Source organism: Salmo trutta, chromosome 4 (genome assembly GCF_901001165.1).
Source record: "Salmo trutta chromosome 4, fSalTru1.1, whole genome shotgun sequence".
In the NCBI taxonomy this organism is placed as follows: Eukaryota; Metazoa; Chordata; class Actinopteri; order Salmoniformes; family Salmonidae; genus Salmo; species Salmo trutta.
Window position 1 is genome coordinate 10414033 of NC_042960.1, and position 17274 is coordinate 10431306.

The 17274-nt window shown below is 43.6% G+C and overlaps 1 protein-coding gene across 4 annotated transcripts in view; it reads left to right on the plus strand.

Moving 5' to 3' along the window:
* The window catches only part of LOC115191829 (WD repeat-containing protein 17), a 30160-nt gene that overhangs the window by 2576 nt on the left and 10310 nt on the right, over positions 1 to 17274 (plus strand). For 2 of the 4 annotated variants that reach the window (XM_029749773.1, XM_029749772.1), the window contains exons 1-7: positions 7894 to 8069; positions 11431 to 11559; positions 11863 to 12046; positions 12777 to 13007; positions 15832 to 16083; positions 16396 to 16518; positions 17009 to 17196. In XM_029749773.1, the coding sequence (XP_029605633.1) occupies positions 7995 to 8069; positions 11431 to 11559; positions 11863 to 12046; positions 12777 to 13007; positions 15832 to 16083; positions 16396 to 16518; positions 17009 to 17196 (1182 nt within the window). In that variant the 5' untranslated portion in view covers positions 7894 to 7994. Of the gene's footprint in view, positions 1 to 7536; positions 7587 to 7893; positions 8070 to 11430; positions 11560 to 11862; positions 12047 to 12776; positions 13008 to 15831; positions 16084 to 16395; positions 16519 to 17008; positions 17197 to 17274 lie in introns of those variants that run through there. The other 2 variants (XM_029749770.1, XM_029749774.1) reach the window with 2 other exon arrangements.

Below are 17274 nucleotides of genomic sequence, written 5' to 3' on the forward strand. Positions count from 1 at the left end.
CAGTCTGCTTTCCACCAGACACTGGAACACAACTTTCAGCAGGACACTAATCTAGAACACAAGGCCAAATATACACTGGAGTTGCTTACCAAGAAGACATTGAATGTTCTTGATTGCCCTAGAAAATCTATGGCAAGATTTGAAAATGGCAGAGCCTGAAGAATAAAAAATAATAATGTGCAAATATTGTACAATCCAGGTGTGCAAAGCTCTTAGAGACGTACCCAGGAAGACTCACAGCTGTAATCGCTGCCAAAGGTGATTCTAACATGTATTGACTCGGGTGTGAAAACTTACGTTAACAAGATATTTCTGTATTTCATTTTCAATAAATTTGCAAAAATGTCTAAAAACATGTTTTCACTTTGTCATCACGGGGTATTGTCTGTAGATGGATGAGGAAAAAAAATATTTAATCCATTTTGAATTCAGGCTGTAACAAAACAAAATGTGCAATAAGTCATGCGGTATACCCTAATTGATGTTGTGAGGTTCAAAAGAATACCATATAAAAATAGCTGACACCATTCAAACCAATGAGATTTCTGAACTTAAAGTCAATTATCTCAGAACCATCTTGTTGCAGATAGAACCTTAGCGTCCCAAGCTCTCCAAATGTAGATTTGGCTTATTGTTTTGTTGCACAGTATGTTGTAGCCTACCTATCACATGAGAATACCTCAGTTCAGATGCTGGCCTATTCTTCCATGTGTCAGATGAGTTCATCTCTGTTTCTAACTGGATGTGTCTCAACTAAACTAATGACAGCACGGCGTTATGGAAAGCCTAATAATGGAGGATATTGTGGTGAACCATCTGCATTATTAACAGTTAGATTGGGGATACAGTGTCCCTCTGGTTTAATTTCGGTAGCATTTATAAACCATTCCCGCAGGTCAACAACATGGTCCTAGGAGGTGTTTGGTTTCCACTATGCATATTTCCGTAGGTCCACACACAACACAGATCTGACACCACCCAACGTGAATGGCGTTCTCAGTCAGACACACACACACACACACACACAACTATAAATAATTCAATCTATTCAACTCAATCCATGGCATCGCACACTCTAAGGTCAGGGGTCAGGGAGAAGAGAGAGGAAAGAGTGTGGGTAATCATCCTACTGACTGACATGCTACGCACGACTCAGGTTCTTACTAGATAGTAGTGTGTCAGGGTGAGTGAATGGCTCCTGTAGCCTGTAGGCTAGGGATGCGTCCCAAAGGGCACCCTATTCCCTATGTAGTGCACTTTTTTTGCCATAGGACTTTAGTCAAAAGTAGTGCACTACATAGGGAAAAGGGTTCCATTTGTGACACAGTTAGTTGATGTTAGGTGGCATTGAGTCTACCGTGAGTACAGGACCAGACTTCAGCCAATAGGAAATCAGACTTAGTTCAGTATCCTCTGCAAGTCACTTTCACTGACAATCATGCTGATCCCCTTAGGGCACAGAAGTGTGTGTGTGTGTGTGTGTGGATGGCAACTATGTAGACCTAGTCCTGTTCTACTCTCATGTATCCACAACACCGCGAAATATCAATTTTGTAGCGTATTGAATTGGAAACTGGAATTTTAAGGCTGTATATTAACATGCTGAATTAAAACATTAAAACGTTTGTTGCTTCTTCAAAGGATGAAGGATTTAGTATCAATTTTTGTCCATCAGTCCTTTCTTATAAATGGTTTGCATTTCTTTGAAATGCTTTGAATCTATACATAGTCTTACATGTAGATTAGTATTTGATGTAAGAGGTCATTTCCATGTAAAACGATCCATGACTACCAGGATGTGAAGTTCATAGGAGCATATCAAATTGGATGTCAAATAAAAGATAAGAGTATATATTTGTATTTATTTAAGGCATATATAAATCTTTCAACCATTGTACATCCTAAAAATTGGGAATAAGCAAAGACTTTGATTTCTGGTCAAACAGATGGAAAAGGGGTCTTAAAAAACATGTACCAGGAAAAAGTCTTAAAAGTGAAATAATATCAACACTTATATTTCGTTTTGGAGAAATGTTTCTGCCTTCTGTAAGTTTAAGAAACACTGCCTTGTGTCTTAAAATTCCGGTCCCAAAAACTGACGTATCTGTAAGACACTTTCTAATTTCTCTCCCTCATAAGGAGGGAGGATAATGAAAGTTCACAGAAGTAACAAGTAATGGTAGACCTACCAATTAGTTCTTGTTTTTTTATTCATTATCAAGTGAATAAAACTCTACATTCTGTTACCAAATCCAATGGAATTTTTGGAATTAAATTGGCTTTCACAAATTTGGACAGCACAGTACAGTAGAGTACAGTACAGTAAAGAATAGTAGAGTACAGTACAGTAGAGTACAGTACAGTAAAGAATAGTAGAGCACAGTACAGTAGAGTACAGTACAGTAAAGAATAGTAGAGTACAGTACAGTAGAGTACAGTACAGTAAAGAATAGTAGAGCACAGTACAGTAGAGTACAGTACAGTAAAGAATAGTACAGTACAGTACAGTAAAGAATAGTACAGTACAGTACAGTAAAGAATAGTAGAGTACAGTACAGTAGAGTACAGTACAGTAAAGAATAGTAGAGTACAGTACAGTAAAGAATAGTAGAGCACAGTACAGTAGAGTACAGTACAGTAAAGAATAGTACAGTACAGTACAGTAAAGAATAGTAGAGTACAGTACAGTAGAGTACAGTACAGTAAAGAATAGTAGAGTACAGTACAGTAAAGAATAGTAGAGTACAGTACAGTAAAGAATAGTAGAATACAGTACAGTGGAGTACAGTACAGTAAAGAATAGTAGAGTACAGTACAGTAGAGTACAGTACAGTACAGTAGAGTACAGTACAGTAAAGACTAGTAGAGTACAGTACAGTAAAGAATAGTAGAGTACAGTACACAGTAGAGCACACTAGAGTTGAGTACACTATAATGTAAAGTACTGTAGTGTACTGAACTATACTCTACTTTACTGTGCTGTACTGTACTGAACTCTGCTCTACTCTACTGTACTGAACTCTGCTCTACTGTACTGAACTCTGCTCTACTCTACTCTACTGAACCCTGCTCTACTCTACTGTACTGAACTCTGCTCTACTCTACTCTACTGAACTCTGCTCTACTCTACTGTACTGAACTCTGCTCTACTGTACTGAACTCTGCTCTACTCTACTCTACTGAACTCTGCTGTACTGTACTGTACTGTACTGTACTGTACTGTACTGAGCTGTGCTTTGATGTTCAAACTTGTGAAACATAGACGTCTATGATTGGTCCGGTCCAGACCAACCAAATATGGTCTTGATTGGGGCCAGAAGCACATTAAAGTAATAGTGTGTAGAATAATACCCAAATATGTGAAGGAGGATATTGCACATTTCTATCTTTGTGTACCTGGTTAGGATACATCACCATGAAGAGAATGACATTCATATCCATAATTATGCACTTCTGTATAGTACTGATCATGGACCCATGATGAAATTCATGTTCCTGCAATTCCGTTACCGATTGTAAATCCACTTCACTTACTGTAGTTCAATACCAAAATATTTTTTTTCAAAGTTAAGTTGTCATGTCATAGCTGACACTCTGCAGACATCTTTGAATGTTAATTCAGAGCAGATATTTAACATTCTGTTACTATACTTTGCATCTCCACAGTTCTTCCAGTAACTGTGTTTTAGTCAAATGTTCAGTGTAACTTGTTAAAAGGAGTCCTTGTGCATAGAGTTGTATGGTTTGTTAGACTTTTAAATCAATGTTTTTTGTTTGGCATACATTTTAAAGTGAAAAATCTAATTCTCAGCGCAATTCCGTTACCGTGGAATTGCCCAAGAGCAACACTTTACACAGATTATTGTCTGTTTCATCGCACAACTTTGATTGCCTCTTGTTTTTCCATAGAAAGAGATTTCCATAAACACTATATTTGAAAACTCTTCTGGTGTGTATTGGAAAACACTTCAGGTGTGTGTGTTGTCAGTGTGTACATCCTTCATTCTTTCCACCGTGAACAGAAGGAATAAATAGAGGTGAATAATATAGTCTGTCCTTCTTCCTGATCAACAGACGGCTGGCTTGTCGGAGTAGACAGGAGAGAGAGAGACCATTGTAAATACAACCTATATTTATGTTAATTTATTTTCGCTTTTGTACTTGAACTATTTGCACATTGTTATAACACTGTACGTAGCTATAATATGACATTTTAAAAGTCTCTATTCCTTTGAAACTTTTGTTAACTGTTCATTTTTTGGGGTTAATTTCACTTTTGTTTATTATCTATTTTTCCCATGCCAATAAAGCCTTTTGAATTGAATTGAGAGAGAGAGAGAGAGAGAGAGACTCATTCCACTAAAAACACCACATTAACCCCCCATAAAAACACATTGCGTGCCACCCAAACCTCCACACAATCACATTACACAGTACAATACAATTCACAATCCAGCACCACATTACAAACATACATCCAACCCCTCCTCTCCTGCTGTACAGACAGCCCCCCTGACCCCCCATACCTCCTGAAACATCTCCACACTGTTAATAATTTTATAGTACTCAAAATCGAGAGAGAGAGAGAGAGAGAGAGAGAGAAAGAGAGAGAGAGAAATGTAAATAGGGGGAATCTGACTGTCTCAAGGCTGTTGCTGTGTGTTTTTTTTATTCTTGTCATAATTTATTTTGGTAATGTAAATTCCATTACATTTCATGCCAATTAGACCTAATCTTCCTGAAATCAATTAAATTAAATTCCCAGAGTTAGAAGGAAAGGGGGGACTCTACGGCAAAGTGGAGAGAGAGGCAGCATATGACTGGCATTTGTAGATCGTGCTGCTGCAAGGTTGCAAAAACCTCTGGTCCTTTGGTGGCTAATTAAACCGTACGGCTGTTCTTCCCTTGGCAGTAAGGCAACGTGGCTGCAGCGATATAGAGCCTTTGAAAACTTCCCCAGCTTTCATGTGCAGAGCTGATATAGGCCTCGGAGTCTGAATAATATTACCCAGTGAACATGACCGCGGTCTTGCATGTTGTGTTTCAGTCGTCTTCAAAAACATTTGAATTCACTTGGTTGTCGTGAGGGATTGAATTCATTAGACTTGTTGATCATACATGCCAGGCGTCACACTGGAGAATGGGAGGGGTTCAAGGAAAGGATAGAACGTTGTAAAACTCTTTATTAGGTTGTGGACTGGTTCTTCCTGCTGTGCTCCTCTCCTCGGATTGTCCTTGACCTCTGTGACCAGTAACAAACCAACACCACAGCAGTGTGTATGGCTTCCAGCCAAGTAGTCCTGCAGGACACGTCTCGTCAAGAGATTGGTGTAGCAGTCTAATGACCGGCTGTAGCTGTAGTATTTATACTGTAGCTTCATGGAAAGTGCATTGTCAGGCAACTAGACAAAAAAAGCTGCTTTGTGGAAAAGAAGAGGACTTGGTGTCATTTGTCTATACTTAAGCAATAAGGCCCGAGGAGGTGTGGTATATGGCCAATACACCACGGCTAAGGGCTGTTCTTAGGCACGACGGAATGTAGAGTGCCTGGACACAGCCCTTAGCCGTGGTATATTGGCCATATACCACAATACCGTATTGCTATTATAACTGGTTACCAATGTAATTAGACCAGTAAATAATATTTTTTGTCATACCCATGGTATACTGTCTCATATACCACAGCTTTCAGCCAATCAGCATTCAGGGCTCAAACCACCCGTTTTATAGTTATGATTTTATCATTCATACTCTGAATGGATGGCTTTAGTCTTTCAGTGAGGATGAGCCACTTTACACCTCTCTTTCTCACTCACACTCTCTGTCTGTTCTCCCTACTTCTCTATCTCTCCCCCGTCTCTCTTTTTCTCTCCCTCAATCAGTGCTCAGTTCTACTTCAGCTGAACAGCCTTCCTGAGTCTGTCTCCATCGCCTAGGTAACGCCGCACCAAGTTTCCTCTCTGTCGCTCACCCCCGCAGCTGAGGGTGCTGGGATGTGAGTCCGATCACGAACATAGTCATGGCATCACCGAACAAACCCACCTACACATCCATCCACCTCTCCTCCACCCATGTCCACCACAGGACACACTTAGAATAATACATATACCATTAAGTGACATTACAGTCATGCGCACATCCATGTTTTTTAACATATCGGTGGTCCGGGGAATCAAACCCCCTATAATTTCCCTCATTAAAATGCAAATCAATTTATAACATTTTTGACATGCGTTTTTCTGGATATTTTTGTTGTGGTTATTCTCTCTCACTGTTCTAATAAACCTACCATTAAAATTATAGACTGATCATTTCTTTGTCAGTGGGCAAACGTACAGAATCAGCAGGGGATCAAATACTTTTTCCCCCTCACTGTACATGGATGCCACATGAGGTTGGTGGCACCTTAATTGGGGAGGACGGGCTTGTGGTAATGGCTGGAATGGTATCAAACACATGGGTTCTATGTGTTTGATACCATTCCATTTGCTCCGAACCCACACTCCCGCTCACACACAAACTCTCTCTCTCTCTCTCTCTCTCTCTCTCTCTCTCTCTCTCTCTGTCTGTCTGTCTGTCTGTCTGTCTGTCTGTCTGTCTGTCTGTCTGTCTGTCTGTCTGTCTGTCTGTCTGTCTGTCTGTCTGTCTGTAAAATATCATACAAGGACCCTCCAAGCCCCCTCAACCAACCTCAGATCCTCAGATGAGTTTAGAGACCAATACTATACTCTCTCTCTCCAGCATCCTGTCTTTTTCCACCACGATTGTCATGCAGATTGAGGCTTTATAATAGAGATTGCTAGACTCTAGACCCAGTGAGGGATCTCTCCACTGTGTCCTTATCACAGGGGCCATTACGCTGATTGCATTGTTACCATTATCTGACGGATGAGAGAGCCAGCTACACATGAGACTGGAACCAGGGATGACAAGGGGGGACGGTGTGTCCCTGCTAGAGGTTGTGCTGGGTTAGTTAGGAGGTTGTGGGTGAGGTGTGCAGTCAGTGAGGTGTGCAGTCAGGGGGTTAGGGTGAGGACGTGTGTATTGTTTACGTTACGCTACTGAGTGTGTGTGTAGGTACTTGTATGTTTGTGTGTGAATGTATGGTGTGTATACGTAGGGGATTTATCATCATGGTACATGAGTTGGTTCACAGATGTATGTGTGTATTGGGCTGTGTGTGTGTGTGTGTGTGTGTGTGTGTGTGTGTGTGTGTGTGTGTGTGTGTGTGTGTGTGTGTGTGTGTGTGTGTGTGTGTGTGTGTAGGAGGGGGAGTTATAAGGCACGTCATTTTAATACAGGGAGCTGCAGTTGCCTGGCTACCGGCGGGGGTTGCACTTGTCTCACACACACACACACACACACACACACACACACACACACACACACACACACACACACACACACAACTACGCTGCACCAGTCAATGAGTACACGCACACATACACACACAGTCATACACACACGCACACATACACACACTCCTCCGTCTCTATCTCTGAGACGTACACACAAGGCTCCTCTCTCTTCACTCGCCGGCTCTGTCTTCGCTCTTCGCTGTGACAACACCACCACACCTCAGCTCTGTAAGCTTAGCTAGCTACCTTGCCTCTAACAGAGAGCCTTGTCAATCTGTTAGCTAGCTACCTTGCCTCTAACAGAGAGCCTTGTCAATCTGTTAGCTAGCTACCTTGCCTCTAACAGAGAGCCTTGTCAATCTGTTAGCTAGCTAACTTTGCTCTAACAGAGAGCCTTGTCAATCTGTCAGCTAGCTACCTTCGCTCTAACAGAGAGCCTTGTCAATCTGTTAGCTAACTACCTTTGCTCTAACAGAGAGCCTTGTCAATCTGTTAGCTAGCTACCTTGCCTCTAACAGAGAGCCTTGTCAATCTGTTAGCTAGCTACCTTCCCTGTAACAGAGAGTTTGTTAATCTGTTAGCTAGCTACCTTCCCTGTAACAGCGAGCCTTGTTAATCTTGCTTTGGAGAGACTGGATGGTGAAGGGATCCTTCCGGAAAATGGACACAAACAATCTGGAGTGGTACACTAAGAACGATGCCGACGTGAAGGTAGGGAAAAGAGGGGAGGAGGAGATAGAACGAGGGGAGGAGAGAGAAGGGGAGGAGTCAAGCTGTGTTTTGTCGATGCGTTTTGTCAATGCGTTTTGTCTATGTACGTGCTCACGGGTTCTGTTATGTTCTGTTTCTGTCTGGTTGAGACAGAAGACAGATTATGATCTACAGGACTTTAATGAGGACCAACCAACCTTTTGATACAGGATGCAGGAACGGTCACCTGTTATAAAGCGGAAGGCGCTAAGGTAGACGACATCCAAAGGTTTAAGAGTAGTGGAACTGGCACGAAAGTTGAGTGTACAACTTTCTGTCAGACAGGACACAATGTGTGCTTTCTGATGGTGTCAAGTCAACTTACCTTGATATTACTAAAGGTGTCCCGCAGGGGTCGATCTTGGGACCTGTCCGCTTTACTATTTATATAAATAATATTGGTCTATCTGCAGAAACCTGTAACATTCATCTGTGTGCAGATGTCACTGTTATGTACACTACTGCCGCTACGGCTGACCAGGCTATGCTGGAGCTGCAATCTGATTTTGTCTCCTTGCAGAAGGACCTTGTTGATTTAAAATCGGTACTTAATGCCGAAAAAACTAAATGTATGCTGTTTTCTAATTCTCGTAGAAATATTTGTGATGGCTTACACATTTATGCATTGGATGGTTCTTTCATCGAGCAGGTTCCCGGCTATAATTATCTGGGCTTTGGATTGACAATAATTTGACGTTTAAAAAACGTATGGTGACGCCATTTATCGGAATGCAGCAGCAACTACTCTTAAACCTTTGGATGCCGTCTACCACAGCGCCCTTCACTTTATCACAGGTTACAGTTTTACTACGCTTCACTTCATCCTGTGTCAAAAGGTTGGCTTGTCCTCATTAGAGTCCCCTAGATCACTTCATTACTCCCTTTTTGCTTACAAAGCCAGCATATTGAGCAACAACCGTCCTGGTTATAGGGACACCGATCCCATAGAGGTTCTAACCCATCAAACGTACTGTTCAAAATGTCAAATGTGCAACACCAAACCCGTTCACAGGGATGGTTAACTCTCAAGGTTCCACTAGTACTTATCGATCTAGGTAAATCCTCCTTCAGTTTTAGTCCACCCCATTTTTGGAAGAGCCTACAAAACTCACTACATGTCCACCTTGACTCTCTGGCGCCTGTAGGGCAGTTCAGGACTTTAATGTTGAATGAATCGAATGATAATTGAAACTGTTTGGATTTCATGTAAATAATTGTATTTGTGGTGTTTGAAGCTGTAGTGTTGATTCTGTAATTTGTAGTTTATTTTATTTGTATTGATCATTTTTAATTTGTGGTATTGTTGTCCTCAGGGCACCATGGCAAATGAGACTCTGGTCTCTATGGGTTCCCCTGAATAAACAACAGTTCAATACAAAAAAATAGAAGAGAAAGAAATAGAGAGAGAGAGAGAGATAGAGCCAGCGAGAGAAAGACAGCGAGAGAGAGAAATGTAAATAGGGGGAATCTGATTGTCTCAAGGCTGTTGCTGTTGCTGTGTGCCTCTGTGTGATACCAACATAAACTCAGCAAAAAAAGAAATGTCCTTTTTTCAGGACCCTGTCTTTCAAAGATAATTCGTAAAAATCCAAATAACTTCACAGATCTTCATTGTAAAGGGTTTAAACACTGTTTCCCATGCTTGTTCATTGAACCATAAACAATCAATGAACATGCACCTATGGAATGGTCGTTAAGACACTAACAGCTTACAGACGGTAGGCAGTTAAGGTCACAGTTCTGAAAACTTAGGACACTAAAGAGGCCTTTCTACTGATACTGAAATACACCAAAAGAAAGATGCCCAGGGTCCCTGCTCATCTACGTGAACGTGCCTTAGGCATGCTGCAAGGAGGCATGAGGACTGCAGATGTGGCCAGGGCAATAAATTGCAATGTCCGTACTGTGAGACGCCTAAGATAGCGCTACAGGGAGACAGGACAGACAGCTGATCGTCCTTGCAGTGGCAGACCATCTGTAACAACACCTGCACAGGATCGGTACATCCGAACATCACACCTGCGGGACAGGTACAGGATGGCAACAACAACTGCCCGAGTTACACCAGGAATGCACAATCCCTCCATCAGTGCTCAGACAGTCCGCAACAGGCTCAGAGAGGCTGGACTGAGGGCTTGTATGCCTGTTGTAAGGCAGGTCCTCACCAGACATCACCGGCAACAACTTTGCCTATGGGCACAAATCCACCGTTGCTGGACCAGACAGGACTAGCAAAAAGTGCTCTTCACTGACGAGTCGCAGTTTTGTCTCACCAGGGGTGATGGTCGGATTCGCGTTTATCGTCGAAGGAATGAGCGTTACACCGAGGCCTGTACTCTGGAGCGGGATCGATTTGGAGGTGGAGGGTCCGTCATGGTCTGGGGTGGTGTGTCACAGCATCATCGGACTGAGCTTGCTGTCATTGCAGGCAATCTCAACGCTGTGCTTACAGGGAAGACATCCTCCTCCCTCATGTGGTACCCTTCCTGCAGGCTCATCCTGACATGACCCTCCAGCATGACAATGCCACCAGTCATACTGCTTGTTCTGTGTGTGATTTCCTGCTAGACAGGAATGTCAGTGTTCTGCCATGGCCAGCGAAGAGACTGGATCTCAATTCCATTGATCGGAGGGTCAGGGCTAGGGCCATTCCCCCCAGAAATGTCCGGGAACTTGCAGGTGCCTTGGTGGAAGAGTGCGGTAACATCTCACAGCAAGAACTGGCAAATCTGGTGCAGTCCATGAGGAGGAGATGCACTGCAGTACTTAATGCAGCTGGTGGCCACACCAGATAATGACTGTTACTTTTGATTTTGACCCCCCCCTTTGTTCAGGGACACATTATTCCATTTCTGTTAGTCACATGTCTGTGGAACCTGTTCAGTTTATGTCTCAGTTGTTGAATCTTGTTATGTTCATACAAATATTTACACATGTTAAGTTTGCTGAAAATGAACACAGTAGACAGTGAGAGGACGTTTCTTTTTTGCTGAGTTTACATGCTGGTGTTTTCACTGATTCATGTACAACATCTCTCGAATCTGTTTGGTTACAAAGTGTCTGGCACTCCATTTGAAATGCCAAACTATGTTTCATATCAGTACGCATTTAAGGCTACTGTGCTGTTATTGTAAGAATGGCCTATTACAGCTGAGGAGTAAGCCATTTCAATGTATTATCAGTTCTGAAATGCAAGACTGATGTACTTGAGAATAGAACATGCTTTAGACCGGAATGTATCTCTCAATCCATGAATAAGAATCACAGAGCATTGCCTGTGTTCTGGTGTAGTCCATCTCTTCCTCTTCTCTGTGTGTCGCAGATAAAGATGTCCCAGGTGAAACAGGTGGGCCTGCTGGCTGCCGGGTGCCAGCCCTGGAACAAAGATGTGTGTGCTGCCAGTGAAGACCGGTTCGCTTACTGTGCAACACTTGCTATATATGTCTACCAGGTAATTAGCTTGGCAAACATTGGTGTGTGTGTGTGTGTGTGTGCGCGTGCGTCCGTGTGCCTGTGCACATGTGTGCGCACATGCGTGTGTGTGTGTGCGCGCGTGTTGGCATGCGTGCGTCTCTCTTTGTGTGTGCTCTCTCACTTCTCTGTCGAAAGGACATTCAAAAGAGATGTCTGATCTGCAAGTGATTTCTGTCATTGACGTTTTCCTTATCTAGCATTATCTGTGCCACTCCATCTGTTTACATATGCAACACCACTACCAATATATTCCTTGTCGTTCCAATCTGCACCCATGCAGTTGGACCACAGATACAATGAGTTCAAGCTTCGAGCCATCATGTCAGAGCACAAGAAGACCATCACGGCCATATCGTGGTGCCCACACAACCCCGAGGTGTTCGCCAGCGCCAGCGCTGACAACCTGCTCATCATCTGGAACGTGGCAGAGCAGAAGATTGTGGCCAGGCTGGATAACACCAAAGGTACTGATAATGAACTATGCCCAGTGGAGGCGGATGTACAAGGGAGTGGGTGGGCCAGAGGTGGGTGTTCAGTAGGGAGAAAACGTTTTGAAACAGAGTGAAACAAGGTGGAGCGGAAAGCTGTGGCCAGACTAGATAACAGCAAATGTACTGAACATAGAGACACATGGTCTGTATAACGCAAAAGATACTGGTTCTGATCAATCATCAGAATGGAAATGAGGAATGACTGTGGACCAATGGTAATGGAGTTTACCTGGGAGTAGGCTCCTCTTTAGACACTACTGATGGGAGACGTGTCAGAGAGGCTAGAGAGAGTAGGTTGGGTTGCCTTGGGAGGGTGACTCAGTGTAGTGAAGTGTTTGTGTGCTTAGTAATGTCATTAGCACTGGCTATTGTTGCTGCTACACTGACTCCTATCAGGAGGGAGATGGCTGGCGGCTGGGTGGTTTGGTGTTATTTGTTTTTCTAGGAGAGAGAGTGTGTGTGTGTGTGTGTGGGTGGGTGGGGGGAGGTGAATGTGTGTGTTTGTTTGTGTGTGTGTTTTCTTTGTGTGTGTGTGTTTTCTGTGTGTGTTTGTTTTGTGTGTGTGTGTGTGTGTGTGTGTGTGTGTGTGTGTGTGTGTGTGTGTGTGTGTGTGTGTGTGTGTGTGTGTTGTGAGAGAGAGAGAGAGAGAGAGAGAAAGAGAGTGTATCTAATGTGTCTCTAACCCTTGTGTACCATCACCCAGGCATCCCAGCGTCTCTGAGCTGGTGCTGGAACGCAGGTGACGGCGTGGCGTTTGTGTCCCACCGGGGCCCTCTCTACCTGTGGGCCATCAGTGGGCTGGACGCCGGCGTCACCATCCACAAGGAGGCACACAGCTTCCTGTCCGATATCTGTCTGTTCCGCTGGCACCCCGTCAAGAAGGGCAAGGTGGTGTTTGGACACACGGACGGGAGCCTCTCCATCTTCCAGCCAGGTAAGACTGAGGCTGCATCTCAATAGTCTAAAGATAGTCTAGACTGAGGCTGCATCTCAATAGTCTATAGATAGTCTAGACTGAGGCTGCATCTCAATAGTCTAAAGATAGTCTAGACTGAGGCTGCAACTCAATAGTCTCTAGATTGTCTAGACTGAGGCTACATCTCAATAGTCTATAGATAGTCTAGACTGATGCTGCATCTTAATAGTCGGACAGGGCCAAACAGGCAGGATATAACCTCACCTACTTGGCCAAAGCACAGCCCCCACACCACTAGAGGGATACCTTCAACCAGCAACTTACCATCCTGAGACAAGGCCGAGTATAGCCCACAAAGATCTCCATCACGGCACAACCCAAGGGGGGGGGCGCTAACCCAGACAGGAAGACCACATCAGTGACTCAACCCACTCAAGTGACGCACCCCTCCTAGGGACAGCACCAGTAAGCTAGTGACTCAGCCTCTGTAATAGGGTTAGAGGCAGAGAATCCCAGTGGAGAGAGGGGAACCGTCCAGGCAGAGACAGCAAGGGCGATTCGTTGCTCCAGTGCCTTTCCGTTCACCTTCACACTCCTGGGCCAGACTACACTCAGTCATATGACCTACTGAAGAGATGAGTCTTCAATAAAAACTTAAAGGTTGAGACTGAGTCTGCATCTCTCACATGGGTAGGCAGACCATTCCATAAAAATGGAGCTCTATAGGAGAAAGCCCTGCCTCCAGCTGTTTGCTTAGACATTCTAGTGACTGTAAGGAGGCCTGCGTCTTGTGACCGTAGCGTATGTGTAGGTATGTACGGCAGGACCAAATCGGAAAGATAGGTAGGAGCAAGCCCATGTAATGCTTTGTAGGTTAGCAGTAAAACCTTGAAATCAGCCCTTGCCTTAACAGGAAGCCAGTGTAGAGAGGCTAGCACTGAAGTAATATGATCACATTTTTGGGTTCTAGTCAAGATTCTAGCAGCCGTGTTGAGCACTAACTGAAGTTTATTTAGTGCTTTATCCGGGTAGCCGGAAAGTAGAGCATTGCAGTAGTCTAACCTAGAAGTGACAAAAGCATGGATTAATTTTTCTGCATAATTTTGGGACAGAAAGTTTCTGATTTTTGCAATGTTACATAGATGGAAAAAAGCTGTCCTTGAAACAGTCTTGATATTTTTGTCAAAAGAGAGATCAGGGTCCAGAGTAACGCCGAGATCCTTCACAGTTTTATTTGAGACGACTGTACAACCATCAAGATTAATTGTCAGATTCAACAGAAGATCTCTTTGTTTCTTGGGACCTAGAACAAGCATCTCTGTTTTGTCCGAGTGTAAAAGTAGAACATTTGCAGCCATCCACTTCCTTATGTCTGAAACACAGGCTTCCAGGGAGGGCAATTTTGGGGCTTCACCATGTTTCATCGAAATGTACAGCTGTGTGTCATCCACATAGCAGTGAAAGTTAACATTATGTTTCCCGAATGACATCACCAAGAGGTAAAATATATAGTGAAAACAATAGTGGTCCTAAAACTGAGCCTTGAGGAACACCAAAATTTACAGTTGATTTGTCGGAGGACAAACCATCCACAGAGACAATCTGATATCTTTCGACAGATAAGATCTAAACCAGGCCAGAACTTTTCCGTGTAGACCAATTTGGGTTTCCAATCTCTCCAAAAGAATGTGGTGATCGATGGTATCAAAAGCAGCACTAAAGTCTAGGAGCACGAGGACAGATGCAGAGCCTTGGTCTGACGCCATTAAAAGGTCATTTACCACCTTCACAAGTGCAGTCTCAGTGCTGTGATGGGGTCTAAAACCAGGCTGAAGCATTTCGTATACATTGTTTGTCTTCAGGAAGACAGCTTTTTCTAACATTTTTGAGAGGAATGGGAGATTCGTTTTAGGCCGATAGTTTTTGACATAGTTTTTTATATTTTCTGGGTCAAGGTTTGGCTTTTTCAAGAGAGGCTTTAATACTGCCACTTTTAGTGAGTTTGGTACACATCCGTACCATCCGTACTCAGTACACATCCGTACTCACAGTACACATCTGTCCTGAGTACACCTCCGTAATCAGTCAAGACTGAGGCTGCATCTCGAAAGTCTATATATATTGTCTAGACTGAGGCTGCATCTCAATAGTCTATAGACATTCTAGACTGTGGCTGCATCTCAATTGTCTAAAGTGGCTTCCTCTCTTTGTCTTATCTCCTTCATTTGCACTGATGTGAAAGAACTGGGCATGCGTTTCCCTATTACAAAAATTTTACATTTGAGTCATTTAGCTAGCAGACACTCTTATCCAGAGTGACTTACAATCATTTTAGTCAGGAAAAACAACCACATATTACAATTATTGCAAGTACAGATGTGGGATTTTAATTTGAGCCTGTTTGCTACAGCAGGAACATAATCCTGCCAGCAACAGGAAATGTGAATTATTATGTGGATTATAATTAATGGATATATTTTGTAGAGGTTGATACATTTTTTGTTAGGGAAAATCAAGACTGATATTTTAAAGTGAAAATGACATACTATAGAAGCCTTTTAAAACCTTGAATACAATACAAGTTTCCATTTCCTGCTAAGCAGGAAAATTCTCAGTAACAAAAGAGTGATCAAATGAAGATCTTACATCTGTAGACCCTTCTTCAAAATAGCTGCTATCAGCAGAATCAGTGCCAGGAATAAAAAACAGAGCCTTTAAATATGTATTTATTGACTGTTTCTTCCACATGAGAACCTTTATTTGGTACCTCCAGGTATTTCATTAGGGGCTGTGGTGACTTTATTTAGTCAGTTGATGCAGCAGGTCTCCTCTCCTGTCCTAGGATCTAAAAACCAGAAGCACGTGTTGCGCCCGGAGTCTTTAGAGGGGACGGACGAGGAGGACCCGGTCACAGCGTTGGAGTGGGATCCCCTGTCTACAGACTACCTCCTAGTGGCCAACCTGCATAATGGCATCAGAATGGTAGACTCAGAGGGGCTCACCTGTGTCACTACCTTCAGCTTCCCCAGTTCAGCTGCCTCTGTACAGTGTCTGGCCTGGGTCCCCAGTGCACCCGGCATGTTCATCACAGGAGGTAAGGACATACTGGGGTAGGGTTTACGGGTAGGGTACAATGGGTTAGGGTGCAGGGGGGAGGGGAAAGCTGGGTCCCCAGCGCCCCCGGCATGTTCATCACTAGAGGTAAAGACATGGGGGTAGGGTTTAGGGGGTAGGATATAAGGGGTAGGGTACAGGGGGTTAAGGTAAGGTCACAGCCCCGGGTTTGTTCTTTACATGAGGTAATTTATGTTTATCAGTGTAGGTAGCTAGAAGTCAGGTGTGTAAGGCTCAGGCCTTTAGAACTTGGGTCAATACCACTGTTCCAACGTGTTCCTTCTGTTTCCAGATTCTCAAGTTGGTGTGTTGAGGATATGGAACGTTTCCAGATCTACACCTCTGGACAACTTCAAACTGAAGAAGACTGGCTTCCATGCTTTACATGTGTTAAAATCTCCCCCAGCCAAGAAATGTAAGCATTAGACACACTACTGACAGATGAGCTCTAATAATCCACAAATTAGGGTAGATCCAAAGTCTCCAGCACACTCTTACAAAATAAGGTGCTATCTACAGCTGTCCCCATAGGAGAACCCTTTGAAGAACCCTTTTTGGTTCGAGGTAAAACTGTTTTGTTTCAAGGCATAATCCTTTTGGGTTCCATGTACAACCCTTTCCACAGAGAGTTGTATATGGAACCCAATAGGGTTATACCTAGAACCAAAAAGGGTTACACTATAGGGACTGCCAAAGAACCCTTCTGGATCTCTTTTTCTAAAAGTGTACAATAACTTCCGAGTTTTGGATATGAATGACTGATCTTGTGAAATAAGATTGCTATATCTCTTGGAAAAACTGTAACTTTTCTATAGCATAGTGTGTTCTTTCCCCATTCTTGCTATCCCTTGACCCCTCCTGACCCCTCATGGCCCGCCATTATTTGCCTCCTACCCTCTTTTCAGCCTTGAGCTCCATCTCCCCGACAAAGAACCACTACACATCATCCACCAGTGAGGCTGTTCCTCCTCCTACTCTATCCCAGAACCAGGCCTTCTCCCTCCCCCCGGGCCACGCTGTCTGCTGCTTCATGGATGGAGGGGTTGGGCTCTACGACATGGGAGCCAAGAAGTGGGACTTCCTACGAGACCTGGTGAGGGAGGGAGGGGAAGAGATTGGGGGGTGAAAAGAAGGGAGGACAAGTGGTAGCAAGGGAGGTAGGGCAATTGGG